Source organism: Gorilla gorilla, chromosome 6, assembly GCF_029281585.2.
Source record: "Gorilla gorilla gorilla isolate KB3781 chromosome 6, NHGRI_mGorGor1-v2.1_pri, whole genome shotgun sequence".
Lineage (NCBI taxonomy): Eukaryota > Metazoa > Chordata > Mammalia > Primates > Hominidae > Gorilla > Gorilla gorilla.
Window position 1 is genome coordinate 86,442,037 of NC_073230.2, and position 14,653 is coordinate 86,456,689.

General features: G+C 51.3%; 1 protein-coding gene across 14 annotated transcripts in view; it reads right to left on the reverse strand.

The window, feature by feature from the left end:
* CUX1 (cut like homeobox 1) overlaps window positions 1-14,653 on the reverse strand; it is a 466,860-nt gene that overhangs the window by 42,391 nt on the left and 409,816 nt on the right. For 11 of the 14 annotated variants that reach the window (XM_055392894.2, XM_055392893.2, XM_055392898.2 and 8 more), the window contains 3 exons: window positions 14,298-14,600; window positions 7,726-7,914; window positions 2,435-2,699 (listed from right to left, as the gene is read on the reverse strand). The exons of the other annotated variants lie outside the window; for them this stretch is intronic. In XM_055392894.2, coding sequence (XP_055248869.1) covers window positions 2,435-2,699; window positions 7,726-7,914; window positions 14,298-14,600 — 757 coding nt within the window. The remainder of the gene's footprint in view (window positions 1-2,434; window positions 2,700-7,725; window positions 7,915-14,297; window positions 14,601-14,653) is intronic. 14 annotated transcript variants of the gene reach the window in all.

Genomic DNA, 14,653 nt, shown 5'->3' on the forward strand with positions numbered 1-14,653 from the left:
TGGAATGAAGAAACTGGCTGTGCAGCTCCTGGACTTTCTTTTTTTGAGACAGGGTCTGGCTCTATCACCCAGACTGGAGTGCAGTGGTGTGATCTCGGCTCACTGCAACCTCCGCCTTCTGGGCTCAAGTGATCCTCCCACCTTAGCCTCCTGAGTAGCTGGGGCTGTACGTGCGTGTTACCACGCCTGGCTAATCCTGGATTTTGTCCTTGCGGGAGGTAGCTGGAACACGGGGAGGCCCGTGCGGGGCCAGGGCTGCCATTGTGGGGAAGTTTGCCTGAGTCTAGGGTCCACGTAGCAGGTGCGCTCAGCTCTCACAATGAGCAGCATCTTGTGACTTTGCCTCTATGGGCAATAAAGGTGTGATTTGGGCTCTGACCTAATATTTTAGTTTCCCAATTTGTTCAGAGCCTGGGTGGCTTACTGGGCCCCTTCAGGAACTCCAGTGGACCTTATGGGGGAGGGAGGGCCCGGTGAGAGACACAACTTCCCCTCCAGCCTGACTGTGACTTTGTGCTGCCCATGACTGTGTCATGTGCACAGCTGGGAGGGCCCCACTGCCATCAGCTAGACCTACGTAGGGTGACCTTGGTTGAACCAGGAGCACCTACCCCAATGTTACCGTGCCCTAGGGACAATGGGAAGCAGAACCTGAGATGGTCAATGGCAAGGCACTAGCTTAGGGATCTCCATCAGGGCCCTGGAATTCTTGGTTTCTAGCAGCAGAGAGTATGGTTATAGCTATGATCAGCAACTCAGGATCCTTCAGTGGGTTTCCTCCATCTACTCCAAACACTTCATCCCAGTGCACTTTGTTCTACCAAGACAGCACTGGGGCCTGACCTCCTTAGCCCCTCTGAGTTCTATATTTTTCATCTGTAGAATGAAGAGAACTGGCCGGGTGCGGTGGCTCACGCCTGTAATCCCAGCACTTTGGGAGGCCGAGGCAGGCGGATCACTTGAGGTCAGGAGTTCGAGACCAGCCTGGCCAATATGATGAAACCCGTCTCTACTAAAAATACAAAAATTAGCCAGGCGTGGTGGTGCACACCTGTAGTCTCAGCTACTCAGGAGGCTGAGGCAGGAGAGTCGCTTGAACCTGGGAGAAGGAGGTTGCAGTGAGCCGAGATCGTGCCACTGCACTCCAACCTGGGCGACAGAGCAAGTCTCCATCTCAAAAAACAACAACAACAACAAAAAAGGAATGACGAGAATAAGGTATCTCATATACATTTGTGAGCTGTGAGGATTAAGTGATATAACTCGGTGAAATACTTAGCTCAGAATCTGAGATCTAGAAGATGCTCAATCTGTCTTCATTAACTCATGAACTTTCCCAAATGCAAAGGTCTTAAATGACTTCATTTATTTAATTACAGAACTAATCAAACTAATTTGGAAGATAACACGGCAGAAGACCCCGAGAAAGCACTGCAAAATCACTAAGAAATAAAAGTTCAGGCCAGGTGTGGTGGCTCATGTCTATAATCACAAGGCTTTGGGAGGTTGAGGTGGTAGGACTGCTTGAGGCCAGGAGTTTGAGACCAGCTTGGGCAACAGAGCGAGACCCCTGTCTCTATAAAAAATCAGCAGGCATGGTGGTGCATTGGCATCCTAGCTACTCAGGAGGCTGAGGTGGGAGGACTGCCTGAGCCCAGGAGTTCCAGCCTGCAGTAAGCTATGATTGCACCACTGCACTCTAGCCTGGGTGACAGAGCAAGCCCTTGTCTCTAAAAATAAATAAATATGAATATAACTATAAATATAGATATATATAAACTAAACCACAAAAGTTTCACTCCTTTTGAACCATGAATGCCTACACTCTCCCTTATTAAATGATGTAATCGAGAGGTGATTTTCTTTCTGGGTCATGGCAGATACCACCTGTTTCTAACTATGTGACAGTGACGGGAAGGGATGTGGCCTTACATCTCTGGAGTTAAAACCTCCAATAACACCTAAGGAACTGCCGGGCGTGGTGGCTCACGCCTGTAATCCCAGCACTTTGCGGGGCTGAGGTGGGCAGATCACCTGAGGTCAGGATGTTTGAGACAAGCCTGACCAACACAGTGAAACCCCGTCTCTACTAAAAATACAAAAATTAGCCGGGCTTGGTGGTGCATGCCTGTAATCCCAGCTACTTGGGAGGCTGAGGCAGGAGAATTGCTTAAACCCAGGAGGCGGAGGTTGCAGTGAGCCAAGACTGCGCCAATGCACTCTAGCCTGGGCAACAAGATTGAAACTCCGTCTCAAAATAAAAAAAAAACAAAAAAAACCAAAAACCTAAGGGACCAAGGAACGGACCAATCACCGAGCTCCCAGCGCCCCCGCCTCCTGCCCCAGCCTCACCCCTGTGCGCCATGGCGGCCTCCGGACAGATCAGCCCCTTCCCCTGGGCCGACTGGCACTCCCTGCGAGGCAGCCGTCGTACCTGTAGTTGTGGAACCAGTTGATGACGGTGCTGGTTTTCAGGTTGAGCTGGGTGGCGAGGTCTTCGATGGTTTTTGGTGACGGGTATGGCTTTTGCTGATACGCTCGTTTCAGCGCCTCCTTCTCCTCCGGAGCCAGCACCACCCGGGGTTTCTTCAGCTGGTGCTGGGGCTGGGGGCTGGCGCCCTGGCTGTACTCGGTGCCGACAGAGGGCGGTTCGCAGGGCTGGCTGTCACTGACTGAGCTGTGCCGCCGCTTCATGTAGGCTGCGGAGGAAGAGATGGCAGACTAAGGTCAGGCCCAGCTGGGACAGCAGCCCAAATCCCTGGTCCCGCTAGCGGGACGGCACAGTGCCGGCTGGCAGGACTTTGCATAGAGCGTCTCAAAACACTAAGATGAGGCTGGGCATGGTGGCTCATGCCTGTAATCCAAGCACTTTGGGAGGCCGAGGCGGGCAGATCACTTGATGTCAGGAGTTCAAGACCAGCCTGGCCAATATGGTGAAACCCCGTCTCTACTAAAAGTACAAAAATCAGCTGGGCGTGGTGGTACGCACCTGTAATCCCAGCTACTAGGGAGGCTGAGGCAGAATTGCATGAACCTGGGAGGTGGAGGTTGCAGTGAGATGAGATGGTGCCACTGCACTCCAGCCTGAGTAACAGAGCAAGATTCCGTCTCAAACAAAACAAAACAAAACAAAAGAAACAACGCTAAGATGAGAGCCATTCTGTTACCAGCACATGCTCACCAAGGACGTGCTCTGACGGAATGTGAGGTCCTCACCTGTCCCTGCACAACTTAACAGTTTAGTAGGGGAGGCAGAGAAGTATCCAGAGAGATGTTCCCAGCAGAGTGAAAAGTGGGGTGGGGGTAAGTAAGTGCAAGAGACCATGGGGATACTGAGAAAAGTTCCTCGGCCAGGCCTGGGTGTGGGCGGCAAGCCACCCAGGTACCGAGGCAAGAGACTGAGGACACAAGCTGTTCCAGTATAATAAAATATAAAACAAGAATAGTTACACCAGATATAGATCTTAGATATGATTATATATGAATATCATTAATCATTAGTTTGTAGCAATTACTCTTTATTCCAATATTATAATAATCCTTGCTCTATAACCATAACCTAGGAAAAACCAGGCCATACAGAGATAGGAGCTGAGGGGACATAGTGAGGAGTGACCAGAAGACAAGAGTGCGAGCCTTCTGTTATGCCCAGACAGGGCCACCAGAGGGCTCTTTGGTCTAGAGGTAACGCCAGCGTCTGGGAAGACGCCCGTTGCCAGGTGGACCGTGGTCTAGCGGTAGCCTCAGTGTCAAGGAAAAACACAGGCTACTTAGCAGACCGGGAAAGGGAGTATCCCTTTCCCCGGGGGGAGTTTAGAGAAGACTCTGCTCCTCCACCTCTTGTGGAGGGCCTGACATTGTCAGGCTCGCCCGCAGTTATCTGGAGGCCTCACCATCTCCCTGTGATGCTGTGCTTCAGTGGTCACGCTCCTAGTCTGCCTTCATGTTCCATCCTGTACACCTGGCTCTGCCTTCTAGATAGCAGTAGCAAATTAGTGAAAGTACTAAAAGTCTCTAATAATGGTGTAGGTTGTTTCTCTCTTTGTCTCCTCTCTCTCTCTGCCTTGGCTGCCAGGCAGGGAAGGGCCCCCTGTCCAGTGGACATGTGACCCATGTGGCCTTACCTATGATTGGAGATGGCTCTCTCTCCTTATCCTGCCCCTTTGTCTTGTATCCAATAAATATCAGTGCAGCCTGGCATTTGGGGCCACTACCAGTCTCTGCAACTTGGTGGTAGTGGTCCCCCGGGCCCAGCTGCCTTTTATCTCTTTGTCTTGTGTCTTTATTTCTACACTCTCTCGTCTCCGCACACGGGGAGAGACCCACAGACCCTGTGGGGCTGGTTCCTACACCTGGGGAGGCGGAAGGGGAAGTTGCCTAGAAGAGATGATGTTTAAACTGAATCCTGAAGGACATCGCCGGGCGTGGTGGCTCTCGCCTATAATCTCTGCACTTTGGGAAGCTGAGATGGGAGGATTGCTCGAGCCTAGGAGTTTGAGACCAGCCTGGAGAACATAGAGAGACCCTGTCTCAAAAAAAATTTAAAAATTAGCCAGTGTGGTGGCGTGCACCTGTAGTCCCAGCTACTCGGGTAGCTGGGACGGGAGGATCACTTGAGCCCAGAACACCGAGGCTGCAGCAGTGAGCTATGATTGCATCACTGCCCTCCAGCCTGGGCAACAGAGACCCTGTCTCTAAAAAAATAAAATAAACAGCTTAGGCAAGGGATTTCCTTAATTAACTTGCCATTTTGTCATGAGAACTCAGAAGCAATTGAGAAGGTAAATCTTCCCCATAGAAAACCCAAACAGCGGAGTCAAAGCTGCTGGATCCAGAGAAAGGAGTTGGATTGTCCAACCGTGGGGACTCCCTCCAGTTCCCTCCTAGGGGACAGACGACTGACCAGGGGCTGGCAGGGGGCTGGAGAAGGCATCTCTAGGGAGCAGCCTTTGTGGCCGGCACCCCCAGGAGTGAAGAGAAGGCCATCGGATCACAGCGGCTTTGGATACTAGGGCACCTTTGGAAAGGTCTGGGCCCCGCAGAAACAGTAACTCATTTGTAACACAAGAGGGCGCCCCGAGCCTGTGCCGAGGGAAAGATGGGAGGCCTGGGAAGCCGTGGAGATGTATTTGCGGGGACTAAGGTCCTTTCCTAAGGGCCCCAGGGCGAGAAACACAGCAGGGAGTCGGGTTGTCAGGGCCTCCTCCCTCCTAAGGGCTGAGGGCTGCCTCCTGGCTAGTGCAGGAAGCTTCACGCTGCTCGGGTGAGGGGATAACGGGAAACTCTGCACAGATCTATTGGGTTCATGACAGCATTTTCTCTACTTTTGTTTATGTTGGAGATTTCCCATAATAAGACGTTGAAAGGGCCGGGCGCAGTGGCTCATGCCTGTAATCCCAGCGCTTTGGGAGGCCGAGATGGGAGGACTGCTTGAGGCCAGGAGTTCAAGATCAGCCTGGGCAATATAGCGAGACTTTAAAAAACAAAAAACAAAAAAAAACGAAAAATAAGTTGAAAACTTTTAGGGGGGCAATGTGGCACCAGGCCTCTGCAGCTTACAGCGCTGCCTGGGGCTGCCCAAGAGGCATGGCCTACCTCAGACCCTTAGACTACAGGCCCAAGGGCAGGCCAGAGCTCGCTAGAGGGGCCCTGAATGGGGCAGAGGCCACCACCTGAGCAGGTCATCAGTGGGCAGCAGCAGTGCCCCTGGGTCATCCCAGGGGGGCAGCTCGCAGCACAGAGGCAGCGGATGTATATTTAAGAGCATCTGCTTTGAAATCTGACAGCCCTGAGTGTGAATTCCCATTCCCTACTGATAGGAGCTACTGAAATCTGCTAGGCTGCATGAAGCACCGAGGTTCGTATTTCCTGGATAAGGACATCTAAGCAGAGTCGTGTGGATGAACAGCAGTCTTAGCGCAGTGCCTGGCAAACAGGGCAGTTCTCAGAAAATAGAAGCCTCTATTATTATAAAGGAACCCCCATAGGGTTCCTGGAGGAGGCACCAGACACTCTCTCTCCTTCAGCAGTCCTTTCCTGGGTTGGGTGAGAACGGCGATGCTTGGCTGGAATTTCTGGGTGAATTAAGAACTGACAGGCCTGGGTTCCATACCCACCCCTGGCTCAGATGTTGTGTGCGTGTGTGTGTGTGTGTGTGTGTGTGTGTGTGTGTGTGTGTGTGGCAGGGACGGGGGTGGGGTGGGCTGGGGCAGAGCCACTCAAGGGCCTGGGATGCCCATTCTTTTTTTTTTTTTTTTTTTTTGAGATGGGGTCTCGCTGTGCCGCCCAGGCTGGAGTGCGGTGGTGTCATCTCTGCTCACTGCAACCTCCTCCTCCCGGGTTCAAGCGATTCTCCTGCCTCAGCCTCCCAAGTAGCTGGGATTACGGGCATGCGCCACCATGCCTGGCTGATTTTTGTATTTTTCAGTAGAGTTGGGGTTTCACTATGTTGCTGAGGCTGGTCTCGAACTCTGGACCTCAAGTGATCCACCTGCCTCAGACTCCCAAAGTGCTGGGATTACAGACATGAGCCACTGCGCCCGGCCCCTGGGATGCCCACTCTTAGTTAAGGTCCTCTGCGTTAGCTGAAAAGGGAGGCTGCCGCTTCTTACGGTCAGACCGGCAGCAGCTGGTTCCCAGTCTCTGCCCCTAAGGGATGCAGTTCAGCCGCCCAGTGAGCTCCCAGCACCATAGGTGACCTGAGGACTGAGGGTGCTCGAGGGGCGGACTCACTGGCGAGGACCAGCGCTTAGAAACTGCAAACCACGAGGCACAGCACACCTGGCTTTAGGCATTTTTCCTATGCTGTAGCCTACAGGCTGCAAGAAGAACGCGAATCCACATTCGAGATGACATGTGGGTGCACGTGGGGTTATTCCTCTAGGGAGGCCAAATCCCCAGAGGCTGGGAAATAACAGCAAGAGAGAGATCTGTTGTGGCAGGAGTTTGCTTTGTCACTTTCCAGGCCGGCTGACCTTGGTGGAGGCACCGAACCTCTCTGAACCTCTGTTTCCTGATCTACAAAATGCATTTTTTTTTTCTTTGAGATAGGGTCATGGTCTGTCACCCAGACTGGAGTGCGGTGGCTCAATCTCTGTTCACCGCCTGAAGGGTTCAAGCGATTCTTGTGCCTCAGCCTCCCAAGTAGTTGGGATTACAGAGGCGCACGCCACCAAGCTTGGCTATTTTTTTTTTTTTTTTTTTTTTTCAGTAGTGAGGGGGTTTTGCCATGTTGGCCAGGCTGGTCTTGAACTCCTGACCTCAAGTGATCCGCCTGCCTCAGCCTCCCAAAGTGCTGAGATTACAGGCGTGAGCCGCCGTGCCCTGCCTACAAAATGCATTTCTTATTTCTCTCTCTGATAACAAAGGAAGGCCTCTAGCCACCTGGTACATGCTCAGTAAATGCTGTGATAGCCCGATCAGCCATCCACACGACACAAAAACCAAATGCAGCGCCCCCAGAGCTGTTCCGCTCTCCTTGGTTAAAAGTGCTCCCAGTGCTAAAAAAATCTTTAGATTCAGGCTGCTGGAGAGAAAAAGTTACACATCTTTCCAGCCCTCTTAGGTACTCATTAGCTGATGACCATCCAAAAATATTTTTGCCCTGTCCTCTGGTCCCTTGGTCATGGGTCAATGTCCCTCATCAGCTGTGTGTGAAAGATTTGAAAGAAACAGCCTGTCTATGAATGCGGACGCAGCCGGCCCGGGCGGGGCAGGGAGACTTACCTTTCTTTTCCATCCGTTTCATGTCCATCAGCTTCTCCACATTGTTGGGATCGTTCAGCCACAGCTGCATCCGGACGAAGGGCTCTCGTCCTTTCAGACTGAGCTTATGCCAGGGTTTGGGGCGGGCAAGGAGGTCAGAGACAGAGCCTTGGGTGAGCCCTAAGATGGTCTCCCCAAATAAGCGCTGGCCTAGAGAGAAAACAGAAGCAAGACAGGTATTGTCACCGAGAGCCAGGGATCTGAAGGGACAAGTACGTGTCAAGGTTAAAATCAGACACAGGAGTTTAAAGGCTCAGGGTTGGGCTGGTGACATCCTAGCTTGCAGCAAACACGTGGTAGAAATATATCTTCAACCAGACTTTTAATACTCTCCATTGGCCAGGGAGTTGGCATTGCTCTTGTATTCTCCGTACACACAACCAATGACATTTCTCTTTATTATTATTATTTTTTTGAGATGGAGTCTTGCTCTGTCACCCAGGCTGGAGCGCAGTAGTGTAATCTCGGCTCACTGCAACCTCCGCCTCCCGGGTTCAAGCAATTCTCCTGTCTCAGCCTCCAGAGTACCTGGGACTACAGGTGCTCGCCACCACGCCTGGCTAATTTTTGTATTTTTAGTAGAGACGGGTTTTCGCCATGTTGGCCAGGCTGGTCTTGAACTCCTGACCTCAGGTGATCCACTCCCATCAGCCTCCCAAAGTGCTGGGATTATAGGCATGAGTCACCGCATGCGGCCAGTGACGTTTCTCTTAAGCCTTCAGCCTGGTGCGGTGGCCGAAGGGCCCTTTGGGAGGCTGAAGCGGGAAGATCATTTGAGCCCAGGGGTTTGAGACCAGCCTGGGCAACACAGTGAGATTCAGTCTCTACAAAAATACACACACACAAAATTAGCTAGGCGTGGTGGCATGTACCTATAGTTCCAGCTACTTAGGAGGCTGAGATGGGAGGATTGCCTGAGCCCAGCAGGTTGAGACTGCAGTGAGCTATGATTGCACCACTGCACTCCAGCCTGGGCAACAGAGAGAGAGACCGTGTCTCAAAAAAAAAAAAAAAAAAGAAAAAAAAAAAAAGCCTTCAGGCTTTGTATGTGCTGAGGTCACGCTAACACCTGTGGTGTTTCTCAGAGGCAGTGAAATCTCTAAGCCAGAGCTCAGGAGGCCAAACAGCAAACAGGAGACCTCTCTTGTACAACCTCAAATCAGAGGGCAACCTGCGTCTCCTTCCACGATTAGCAAGGTTATCAGGTCTTGCTGAGAAAACGGGGCAGGCAACCCACAATCACAGCAGGACAGAGGAGAGGGAGCTGCCCAGCTCTGCTTTTCTGAGAGGCCGGCCGATTCCAATTCCAAAGTCTGCTTTTGCAGTCTAGGCTGCCTTTGCTAAATAAAGTAACTGGAAGTGGATCAAAACCCCTTTCCTGATACCTTTTCTTCTCCCAGGCAGGGGCAGGCAGCCCGCTTCACAGGCTGATCAGAGGGCATTTCGCTATGGAGAGCACAGCCGCATTGAGTTGGCAATGCTTGTCAGGAGCTTAGAAAGAAAGGCTCACTTCTCTGAGGGCCATTCCGCTGCTGGTTTAGAGGGCCACCGCTTGTAAAGATACAAATTAGGATCAGTGATAACCTGGATGGCCTGACGGGAGTACTTGAATGAACAGGACTTATTAGGTGGAAGTGGAGACTGGGATCAGAGGGGCCAGCGTTTGACCCCATAAAGTGTACAGAACAGAAGGCACCTCTCCCCGTCCGGGGCAGGGAGACGACAGAGGGCTGGCTTGTTCTCTCTATGGCTTACATCCTCTCTGTGAAATAGAAACACCACACACTGGCTTCTAAGAAGGGGGCCTCCAAGTAAAAGTTTACTGCCTAGAAAGCACGGAAGCTGAGACATTAATTTCTTATCAGTCTTTTTAATTTTTTTCCCTAAAGAAACAGGGTCTCGCTATATTGCCCAGGCTGGACTCGAGCTCCTGGGCTCAAGCAATTGTTCTACCTCAGCATCCCGAGTAGCTGGGATTACAGGTGTGCACCACCACGCCTGGCTTAGTCATTTTAAACTTAAGATAAAAAGAAAAAGAAAAAGAAAAAACAAAACAAAACAAAACAAAAAACTTAAAGATAAATTTACTGATTTTGTAAACCTGTGTTTCTCTGCTTTTCAAACTCTTTAGCCTATAAATGTCCCAAGTCCTTATGATTTTTTTTTTTTTTTAGTTGTTATAAGAAAATTTTGGCCAGGTGTGGTGGCTCACGCCTGTAATCCCAGCACTTTGCAAGGCCAAGGTGGGCAGATCACGAGGTCAGGAGATCGAGACCATCCTGGCTCACACAGTAAAACCCCGTCTCTACTAAAAATACAAAAAATTAGCTGGGCGTGGTGGTGGGCCCCTGTAGTCCCAGCTACTCGGGAGGCTGAGGCAGGAGAATGGCGTGAACCCGGGAGGCGGAGCTTGCAGTGAGCCGAGATCATGCCACTGCACTACAGCCTGGGTGACAGAGCGAGACTCCATCTCAAAAAAAAAAAAAAAAAAAGAAAATTTTACTTAATGCTAACATGGTAAAAGAATCTATTTTCATTTCAAGGAGCTTGCTATGTTCGGGAAAGCAATATATATGAATAGCTAGTTGCTCTTTGCTTAGGCCTCCCAGCTGAATGGGGAAAAAAAAATCAGATGATTATTCCTGGAAAATTATCTGTATGACTCCTAGATGTTTCCTAGCCATGACTTTTAATTGTTTTGGGGCTACAGACCCATTTGAGAGCCTGAAGAAAGCTACAAACCTTCACCCAGTAAAACCAACATCAAGGAAAACTCCAGCAATGATGGTGGCATGGATGATAACTTCAGCCTAGGAGTTTGAGACCAGCCTGGGCAATATGGTGAAACCCCATCTCTATTTAAAAAAAAAAAAGGCTGGGCGCAGTGGCTCACGCCTGTAATCCCAGCACTTTGGGAGGTTGAGGCGGGCGGATCACGAGGTCAGGAGATTGAGACCATCCTGGCTAACACGGTGAAACCCCGTCTCTACTAAAAATACAAAAAAATTAGCCGGGCATGGTGGCAGGCGCTTGTAGTCCCAGCTGCTTGGGAGGCTGAGGCAGGAGAATGGCGCGAACCTGGGAGGCGGAGATTGCAGTAAGCCAAGATCGCGCCACTGCACTCCACCCTGGGCAACAGAGCGAAACTCCATCTCAAAAAAAAAAAAAAAAAAAAGCCGGGCTTGGGGTGTGTGCCTGTAGTCCCAGCTACTCAGTAGGCTGAGGTGGGAGGATTGCTTGAGCCCAGGAGTTCAAGGCTGCAGTGAGCTATGATCGTGCCACTGCACTCCGGCCTGGGCAACAGAGCTAGACCCTATCTGATTTTCAACATTTACACGAAATGCCACTTCCTATAAGGAGGTGGGCAGGAGTGATGCAACTGGTCTGCTTCCTTGGATGTGTGACGAGCTATGAAGTGGGAGATGACTCAAGTCTAGGAATCCCTGCATGATTCAATAACTGATGAACATATGGGAATTAGCCATTTTTTCAAATCAACAGCTACATTTTTATTTTTATGAATTGACTTAATTATATAAGGTCTCATTGATATGACTTTTTCTCTCATTCTGTTTTGTCTGTTGCATACAGACATGGGGATGGGAGGCTTCCACTGGACAAGCTGGCCTAACCTCCAGGCTGTTAGATCACTGAGCAAACTTTAGTGGAACTCAGCTACTCTGTTCTTTTTTTTTTTTTAATTTTTTTTTTGAGATAGTGTCTTGCTCTGTTGCCCAGGCTGGAGTGCAGTGATGCCACCGTGGCTCACTGCTGCCTCAACCTCCTGGACTCAAGTGATCCTCCCACCTCAGCCTCCCAAGCAGCAGGGATTACAGCGGGTGCCACCATGCCTGGATAATAATTTAAAAAAATTTTTTTTTTGTAGAGACGGGGTCTCACTGTGTTGCCCAGGCTGGTCTCGAACTCCTGGCCTCAGGTGATCCACCTGCCTCAGCCTCCCAAAGTGCTACGGTTACAGGCCACCTGTCATTCTCAAGTGAGCCACCGTGCTTGGCCTCCCTTCTCTTCTCATCCCATGGGAGAAAGAAAAGACACACAAGGCCTTTCCATGAGCAGCAGACAAACTGCAACCACTCGGTAGGGTTGTGCTTACATGCTCTGCAGAGAACACTGCCCCTTTAACTGACTTTCACCCTTGGGAAATAAAGATAGAAAGGGTGGGTTTCCAATCTCCGCGTGCCTAAACCAGGGAACCCTGCCTGGTTAACACCACACTGGAGGAGCACGGTGGTTTAAAATGACAAAATAGGCTTGGCTGGCGTGGTGGCTCATGCCTGTAATCCCAGCATTTTTGGAGGCCAAGGTGGGTGGATCACCTGAGGCCAGAGGCCAATTCGAGACCAGCCTTGGCAGCATGGTGAAACTCTGTCTCTACTGAAAATACAAAAATTAGCCAGGCGTGGTGGTGGGCACCTGTAATCCTAGCTACTTGGGAGGCTGAGGCAGGAGAATCACCTGAACCCAGGAGGCAGTGATTATAGTGAGCCGCGATTGTGCCACTGCACTCCAGCCTGAGTGAGACGGTGGGACTCTGTCTCAAAAAAAAAAAAAAAAAAAAAAAAAAGGCCAGACAAGGTGGTGGCTCATGCCTGTAATCCCTGCGTTTTGGGAGGCCGAGGTGGGTGGATCACTTGAGGTCAGGAGTTCGAGACCATCCTGGCCAACGTGGTGAAACCCTGTCTCTACTAAAAATACAAAAATTAGCTGGGCGCGGTGGCGGATGCCTGTAATCCCAGCTACTCGGGAGACTGAGGCAGGAGAATCGCGTGAACCCGGCGTTCAGTGAGCCGAGAGGCTGTAGTAAGCTGAGGATGCGCCACTGCACTCCAGCCTGGGCGACAGAGTGAGGCTCCATCTCAAAAGAAAAAAAAAAAAAAAAAGATGAAACACCGTAACATTCTTACAGCCACAGCAGCTGATGACCAGTGACACAGAGCACAGACAACCAACCCAGGCCGAGCACCCAGGGGGCTAGAGCATGTGCCAGGCCGAGGCCAGGTCTGAGGCACGGTGGGATGCCAGGGTGACGGAGTGAGTTCCCCAGAGGCTGCCCGCCCCAGCTGTGGGCTGTGAAATGGAGATGGCTTCGCAAGGCAGTGGGAACAGCAATGATAAAATAACAATGACTATTATTACCAGTCGGGCCTGGTGCTAGAAATTGCTGCTACTCACTGCTCCCAGGCAGGTGTGGTTATTCCAGTTTCGTGGAGGGGGATCTGAGAATGCAGGCAGCCTGGCCAGCATCACGGACTCAGTGAGCAGAGTGAGAACCGGGGTCCGTCAGACCTTCCACTAAGCCATCCTGGCACTGCCGGGTGGACGCTGCCCAGCTCTGGAGCCCCGAGGATGCCAGGCTGTAATGGGTGTCTACCTCTTTCTTTTTTTGAGACAGAATCTCACTGTTTTGTCCAGGCTGAAGTACAGTGGCATGATCATAGCTCACTGCAGCCTAAAACTACAGGGTTCAAACGATTCTCCTGCCTCAGCCTCCCTAGTAGCTGAACTACAGGCGTGCACCACCATACCCGGCTAATTTTTATATTTTTTGTAGAGATAGGGTTTTGCCATGCTGCCCAGGTTGGTCTCGAACTCCTGGCTGGACTCAAGCGATCCTCCTGCTGTGGACTCCCAATGTGCTGGGATTACAGGCATGAGCCACTATGCCCAGCCTAATTTTTAAATCTGTTATAGAGAAGGGGTCTTGCTATGTTGCCTAGGCTGGTCTCGAACTCTTGGGCTCAAGTGATCTCCTGCCTTAGGCTCCTGAGTAGCTGGGACTACAGGTGCACATCAACATGTCCAGCTAATTTTAAAATTTTTTGTAGAGATGGGGTCTTGCTATGTGGCCCAGGCTGATCTCAGACTGTGGCCTCAAGCAATCTGGACTTACTCAGACTGTCTCTATTGAGATACATCTAAGCCAGGCACGATGGCTCATGCCTGGCTTGGGATCCTGTGATCCCAAGAATTTTGGAGGCTGAGGTGAGCAGATTGCTTGAGGCCAAGAGTTCGAGACCAGCCTGGCCAACATGGTGAAACCCCATCTCTACTGAAAATACAAAAATTAGCCAGGAGTGGTGGCAGGTACCTGTAATCCCAGCTACTCAGGAGGCTGGGGCACGACAGTCACTTGAACCGGGGAGGCAGAGGTTGCAGTGAGCTGAGATTGTGCCACTGCACTCCAGCCTGGGTGACAGAGCAAGACTGTCTCAAAAAAAAAAAAATAATAAGAAAAAAAAGAGACAGTCTGCGTGGATCCTCCCGAGTCCACTCTGACTCCATGCTCATCTTCTAACTGGTCCCCGTGGGGGTGCAGGGTGGGGAGGAGGTGGGGACTGACCTGCAGACGGCACGCTCCTTACTGTTCACAACTATAGGACGTTTCATGTTCTCAAAGGGTGCCTACACAAGTTGAGACTCTGTGGTTGGCTTGGCCTAGGGCCCGCCCTTCACCTGCTCCTCCTGCAAACTCTCTGCCACCTCCTAACTCAGCAGCCGAGAGGAGAACCTACCGAGGTTGTTGTCCGTCAGCACCTCCTTCACCCGCTTGGTTATGCCGTAGGTGTCCAGCTCCGGGGACATGGCTACTAATTCTTGGATGCTGAGGGCCGAGTGTCCGGAGAGAGGCAGCGGGGTTGTGGGCTGGGAGTCGGATGCTGGCGGGTCACTGGGCTCTGGTGGCTTGCCGTCCTTGCTCGCCTCGATGGGGGGACAGGGCTGCTGGACCAGCTCGGTCAGGCTCTTCACTGACTCACTGGAACTCATCGGGGACTCAGGGGCAGGGCTGCAGCTGGCGGAGGTCTTTGGAGTGCTTTCTGTAATTAAAGCACACGAGAAACCGTGCCTGAAAATAGCTCTTTCACCACGA